The sequence below is a fragment of the Cynara cardunculus genome, assembly GCF_001531365.2.
Source record: "Cynara cardunculus var. scolymus isolate 2C chromosome LG 13, CcrdV1, whole genome shotgun sequence".
In the NCBI taxonomy this organism is placed as follows: Eukaryota; Viridiplantae; Streptophyta; class Magnoliopsida; order Asterales; family Asteraceae; genus Cynara; species Cynara cardunculus.
This window is the reverse complement of record NC_037540.1, coordinates 5,334,254-5,341,119: the sequence shown is the minus strand read 5'-3', so window position 1 is coordinate 5,341,119 and position 6,866 is coordinate 5,334,254. Positions and strand designations below refer to the sequence as shown.

The window sequence follows — 6,866 nt, the reverse complement described above, 5'->3', positions numbered from 1 at the left end:
TAAACCAAACCACAATTGTTAACACATTTAGTTTTCTAGAGCAACTATAGTCCCATCTCACACATATCCAATGGACTTTGTTCCCCAATTCGTCAAATCAGACTTAAGGAATGAAAGGTTGACAATTTTACCATCTACCGGAGGTTTCATTGCCTCGAGCTTACTTGCTAAAAGTTACAATCTGAATAATCTGGTCTGAGCATTTCAGTAAGAAACAAGCTCATAATATGGCATTATCTCATGTCCAGTACATTTTGCTACATATGATTATGAATTGCCAAAACAAGTGTATCTTTGAGGGAATGAAGCACATACAAGTCAATCATGAGGAATGTGGCACTTGAAAGGAAATCCCCTTTCAAAGTGACAAGTGATAAATTTATATAATGCCGATTTCGAACTTATTCAAGTTTTATTCCATTGAACAACAAAGCTACTAAAAAAGGAACACATATATGAACATGTTTTGACTATTGGAAGCAAAATTAGCATAAAACCCAAGCTTACACCAAGATCTTATCTGGAAAATTGAACACTTCAAATCAAATTCCCAATTTGAAGAAATCAATGAGTAAGTCCCCAGTTATTAATGATCATACTCCTCCATTGATGTCATCAGACATATCCCAAATGCTACCTCTGCAAAAGTTCAACAAAATAATACGATAATTAAGAAGTAAGATATAGTATAGACACAGAGGTAATCAATGAGACAAGAAGTATAGTAATTATCATTGGATTATTACCTTTCCAGTCTCAACCTCATCGGGAACTTTGTAAAGATCAGCAGTTATTTCGGACAACCACAATCCCGGAAACAGAGTCTGACAATCAAAGAATTTAATACAACAGTCACATTGGCAATTCTTAGGAAATTAAAGAAGGAGATCAAGTTGAATTGGTTATTTCACTTACATCCAATTGCCTTTGAACAATCCTTGGCCGTTTCTTCGGCTTCCGTGGCAGTCGCCGGCCGGCCATCGCCATGAAATCGTCCTCCAACTCACGACGGGAAAGAGCAACGGTGATTTTCGTTCTCTCTCTTTTCTCAGCACTTGTAGTTGCGTTGGCGACACCGCCCACAGGTCGGAGTTTCGGAGATTTGCATTCGTTTCTTATCGGAGAAGAATTAGGTTTCAAAACCTCACCGTTACCGTTGACTCCGTTCGACGGAGAAGGCGGAGCCTTGCACGCAGCTCGCCTAGTCCTTAAATTCCATGGCCTTTCCGCCGCACAAGTAGACGTCGTCGTAGCCGTTGTTGCCGTCGGCGGCGGAACCACCAGACCTTCTCTGAGAATGGCGTCCTTCATCTTACCGACCTCCTTTTGAAAATCGAACATCAGCTTCTCCCTAGTCGCCTCGATCTCACCGTCTCCGGTAGCTCCGGTTCTGGCCTTCATTTTCTCCGACGAAGAAAACTTATAATAACTCTCAATCTTACGATCATCACTCGATCTAAATCGTCTCTCAAACTCCAATTCCCTCCGCCTCGTTCCGTTTACATATCCCCCGCCGCCACCACTCTCCGATGATTGCTTGCGATCGACGACCGACACCTCTCCGTTTGAATCTACCTTCATGCACCGTAGAAGCTTCTGATTTCCCCACTTCAAGCACGGCAAATCGAAATTGTGCAACGGCTTGAATCTCTCCATATCTTCCTCCATCGTTTCTCTTTCTCCGCCGCCTCCTCTCTTACCGGAAAATACCATCAAAACCTCTTTTAATCGCTCCTCTCTCGTTCCAATCTTCCCTTTCAAATTCTTCCTTCCTCTCTGTGTGTTTTATGTGAAATCGCCGCGAAACATTCATATGTATGACGAGTCAGAGAGAGAGAGGGACATAAGAGGGGGTGAGATTTAACGTTCGAGAAGCAGGTCCGAGTGCTAACGTGCGCCAGCGTGAATTTTGTGCGCATTTTGGTGTAGAGATGGATCAGGAGGAGACGCCCGAATTTCAAATCAAACGGGTGATCACAACCGTTCATCTGCATATCCTTCTCTTTTACAACAAGAAAAATAAAATAAAATGCATCTTCTATTTAAATTATTATTTCATTACTAAAATGTAACGTCTATTTTTCTTATACAGAATCATACTCTACAAGTTTTTTATATTATTAATTAAATTTACATTTTTTAAATTATTAATTAATTATCTTGATCCGTAAGTTTTTTAAGTTTATTTTATTAAAAAAGGAATTTAAAAATATAATTATTAATAAAAGAATCATTAAAATATGAAACACAAATATTGTATTTTTTTTGATGAATTTATTTCGAAAGTAAAGTTACATAGACGTACAATAATAGCGGTCGATCTCAATAATATATAATCAGTTCATTGGGAAAAAAACTTGACGAATTTTATAGGAATTACTTTTGTATTATACAATTGATACATCACAACCATCCTCGTCCTTACTGATGTAACTTTTTCAACAAGCTGGCTCCGACAACCAACCCACGAAACACCTACATACGAAACCAATTTCATGTTTTGTCATATCATATTAAGAAATAGATTCGAAGCATAGATAAAAATGCCAATAAAACATAAGTGAATTACACTTGTGGTTTGTTTAAATTTCAGATGTGGTCATTAAAACAAACAACATACATTGAATTTCATAAAACTCATGGTTCTTGGAGTTAACACCATTAGTTAGCAACCGTTATGAGAGACAAATTAATACTTGGGCAAGCTATAGGAACCAAAAATATAAATAGTTTGTTTTAGAAATCAAATCTAAAATTTCCACAAACCACGTATAGTTTAAAATAATCAAACCAATTCCCAATTTGGATAGAGGATTTGGTTGTTATGAGGAGGTGGGAGGGGTTGTTGGTTGGTGTCAATAGGGTATGCCTATGAAGTGTTGGTGAATGTAGAGGTGTGACAGTGATAAATGAAGTCGATGGAGGTTTGAAACAGATGCCCGACTATTGTAGCCTTGTATGGGTATTGATGGGTTGTTTGGTCGACATAAGTGTGTCAAACGAAGAATAACAACGGTGGGGTTTAATGTTGTAGGAGCAACGATACTAGTGGTGGTGGTGGGCAACGATACCAGTGGTGGTGGTTATGGTGAAGGTGGTGGTGGGCAACGATACCAGTGGTGGTGGAGATGACGGTTGTGATTACGGAGGACATGAATATGGTAGATAGTGGTGGTGGTAGCCAATAGTGGTAGCCGACGGTGGTAGTAGTAGTCGGTGGTGGTGGTGGGCAGTGGTAGTGGTAGCCGATGGTGAAGGTGGGCAATGGTACATGGTGGTGGCGAGGAACGGTGTTGGTTGGTGGCCGACGATGGTTGTGGTGGTTGTGGAGGAGGTCGTAATAGAATAGAAAGTGAAGGTGGCCAATGATGGCAGTGGTAATGATGATGGCAATGGACAGTGATGGACAGTGGTGGTCAGTGGACGACGATAGTTGTGAAGGTGGTAGAGGAGATTGTAGTAAAAGAGAAGGTGGAGGTGGCCAATAGTAGTAATGGTGGTTAGTGGACGACGATGGTTGTGGAGGTGATGGAAGAGGTTGTAGTAGAAGAGAAGGTGGAGGTGGCCAATGATGGTGGTAGGTTGCCAATGGACGATGGTGGTAGGTTGCCGATGGTGGTTGTGGAGGTGGTGATAGACGATGGTGGTCGATGGTGGTTGTGAAGATGGTGGAGGAAGGGAAGGTCGCTAATGGTGGCCACCAGTGGTGGCAGCGGCCGCAACTAGCGGTGGTGACCATTAAAACAAATTTCATGTTAAAGTTATATATCAAATGAGGGTTAGTTAGTAATATTTTAGTTTTTGTCTCGTTTTTGTCTCAAAATAGGTGGAACAAGAAAAAACTTTTTTTTGTCTCATGTTGTCTCACATTGTCGCAGTTTTTGTCCCTGTCCCATGTCGTATCAAATGTGTGACAGTGAGTTTTATCTTATCTTGTTCTATCTCATGTACCAAAGGTTGTCTTTTAAAAGATGAACAACTAAATGGGTTGAAATATAAACTTTAATGACCTAACTATAACTTTTTTGAAAGTTGGTTACTATTTAATGATACTAGAAGGGTACTCGCGTAATACAACGAAATATATATCAATTTTAATGGTTCATTTTATTGTCTCAACAAATGTTATAATACAGTTTATATGGTTTTAAGAAATGAATAATGTTTTTAATTTTAAATAAAATATAAAAATTTGAATATATTATAAAATTTTGAACATATTATTATCAAATTAATAATCTAAGGGTGCGTTTGGTTTGCGGGAATGTTTTTTGAGGGATTTGGATTCCCTTGAGGGATTTGGATTCCATGGGATTTGGATTGGATTGGATTTGAAATYCATTCMTCTGTTTGGTTTGTAGGATTTGGTTTCTAATACTTCGAATAATTTTTTTAACCTAATCTGTGTTCATGAGATTTCAACCTAATCTGTCAAAATTGAAGGATTTAACCTAATCTGTGTTCATGTATATTCAACCTAATCTGTCAAAATTGAAGGATTTAACCTAATATGTGTTCATGTATATTCAACCTAATCTGTCAAAATTGAAGGATTTAACCTAATATGTGTTCATAGTTTAGAGAGAAATCCAAAAGGGGAAAATGATTTAACTGTTGACGAACAAGGCGACAGAGACGAAGGCGATAGAGACGAAGGCGACTGTTGACGAAGGCCGACGAAGACGAAGGGTGACGGCGGTGGCAACGGAGACGAAGGGCGACGGCGACGGTGAGCAACGGAGACGAAGGGCGACGGCGGTGGCAACGGAGACGAAGGGCGACGGCGACGGTGGCAGCGGAGACGAAGGGCGACGGCGGTGGCAACGGAGACGGAGGAGACGGAGGAGACGGCGATGAGAAGGAGACGACGATGAGAAGGAGACAGCGATGAGAAGGATTGAAGCGATGAGAAGGATTAAAGCGATGAGAGGGAGACAGCGATGAAATCCACGGGAATGGATTTCAAATCCCGTGTAAGGGCGAAGGATTCTCAAATCCAGTGTTGATGGGATTTCAAATGAATCCCGGGATTTGAAATCCGACCATTTCTACAAACCAAACGTAGGATTGGAATGAATTTCAAACCCAAATCCCTCAAACCAAACGCGCCCTAAAAGTTCTTGTTTCTTATGTAATTTATTTAATTCAATTTCTTTTAATTATAATTTAGTTTAGATTTAATAACGAAATAATTTATTTTTGAATTAATATTATAATTTTTTATAAGAATAATAATTAAGTATTTTCTTATAACTCAATGATTATCCAAATTATATTTTTGATTTTTTATATTTAAAATGAAAGATTTGTCTTTATAATCTTGAATTTTAAGTAATATGCATCAATAAACAGTATTTCATGCATAAAAAATAATTTTTAAGAGTTTTTTATAAAATATTTTATAATATAGTATAAATTTTATAAAAAAGTGAACATTTTAACTTGTAGTTTGACCTTAAGGATTTTCGAGTAAACCTCGGTATTAAAAATTATTCAAGTTTTCCGATGTCTGAATTCAAATAATAAGAGACTAGTTGTGTATCCGTACAATGCGGCGGAAGTCATGAATTTTAACGATTTTAAAGTTTCACCGGTTTTATAAGACAAGATTTAACGATGATATAAGTTACACTTGATCTTTACATATTAATACAATTTGAATAAATAAGAGTTATGGTTCTAATTACAGACTATCGATGAAAAAAATTGTATGACAGTTAAAATCCAATATATTTAAAATTCAACATATTTAAACGACTCCACAAATGTGTTCGATTTACACCAATAGAAAAGAAACAAAAAACTCGAGTTTTAAGATAAACACTCAAAACCAATAAAGAAAACTACAAATTTGACAGATCATAAGCTATGAAAAGAGCAAAAAAGATGGGTTTTAGAATGAAATTTCAACTACTTACCCTCTTTCTTGTCCAGAAGCTCAGATTAAGGTTAAATTAATACATGTATATATATATTTCAAAAAAACCCAAAAACATATTATACAGTGCAATTTGGACAGCCTAATCTCTAAATGTATAGCATATATATAAATAAATAACTATAAAAGTATAAATCGTAAACATTAAAAATATTTTTTCACAGTATACATAATATATAATAATATAATTAAGTTAAAAACTATTCAATATTAAACTCATTTCGAGAGTATTAACGAGACGATTATAATAGTGTAACTTGTTAAAATAAAGATGTAAATTTTAAACATGTTTTATTTGATATACGATTATGTATGTTAATTTGATGGTTTAAAATGAAACATTTAAAAGTAAATGACGTAAAGTAATTAATTAACTAATTATAGGGATATAAAATGTAAATTTAAAATTATAATTTTAAAAAAAATTCGTTGAATGTGAGAGGTAAATGTATGTGAGGGGGTGAGTGTATGTGAGGAGAGGAATGGGTGAAAAAGTGAAAAAGTTAAAAAATGAAAAGGGTATCTTGGTCATTTAGAATTTTAAGACTTTAAGACTTTTGATGAATTTGCTTAATAAGATAGTATAGATAAACACTCAAAACCAATAAAGAAAACTACAAATTTGACAGATCATAAGCTATGAAAAGACCAAAAAAGTTGGGTTTTAGAATGAAATTTCAACTGCTTACCCTTTTTCTTGTCCAGAAWCTCAGATTAAGGTTGAATTAATACATGTATATATATATTTAAAAAAAACCCAAGAACATATTATACAGTGCAATTTGCACAGCCTAATCCCAAAATGTATATCATATATATAAATAAATAACTATAAAAGTATAAATCGTAAACATTAAAAATATTTTTCACAGTATATATAATATATAATAATATAATTAAGTCAAAAAYTATTCAATATTGGACTCAT

At 35.8% G+C, this 6,866-nt stretch overlaps 1 protein-coding gene across 1 annotated transcript; it reads right to left on the bottom strand.

The window, feature by feature from the left end:
* Positions 1–369: 369 nt before the first annotated feature.
* Positions 370–1,668, bottom strand: LOC112524344. The gene is made up of 3 exons (XM_025134127.1): positions 916–1,668; positions 747–824; positions 370–639 (listed from the first exon to the last, which is right to left on the bottom strand). Exons 1-3 carry the CDS (start codon positions 1,666–1,668, stop codon positions 634–636), a joined length of 837 nt encoding a protein of 278 aa, XP_024989895.1. The 3' UTR covers positions 370–633.
* Between the last annotated feature and the right edge of the window lie 5,198 nt (positions 1,669–6,866).

What these genes read in the sequence shown, in the direction of transcription:
- LOC112524344 (XM_025134127.1), bottom strand. Translation starts at nt 1,668, where the DNA reads ATGGAGGAAGATATGGAGAGATTCAAGCCGTTGCACAATTTCGATTTG. An exon ending in TTGTTCAAAGGCAATTGGAT is followed by an intron (nt 825 to 915) that starts GTAAGTGAAATA and finishes TTTGATTGTCAG; the next exon opens with ACTCTGTTTCCGGGATTGTG.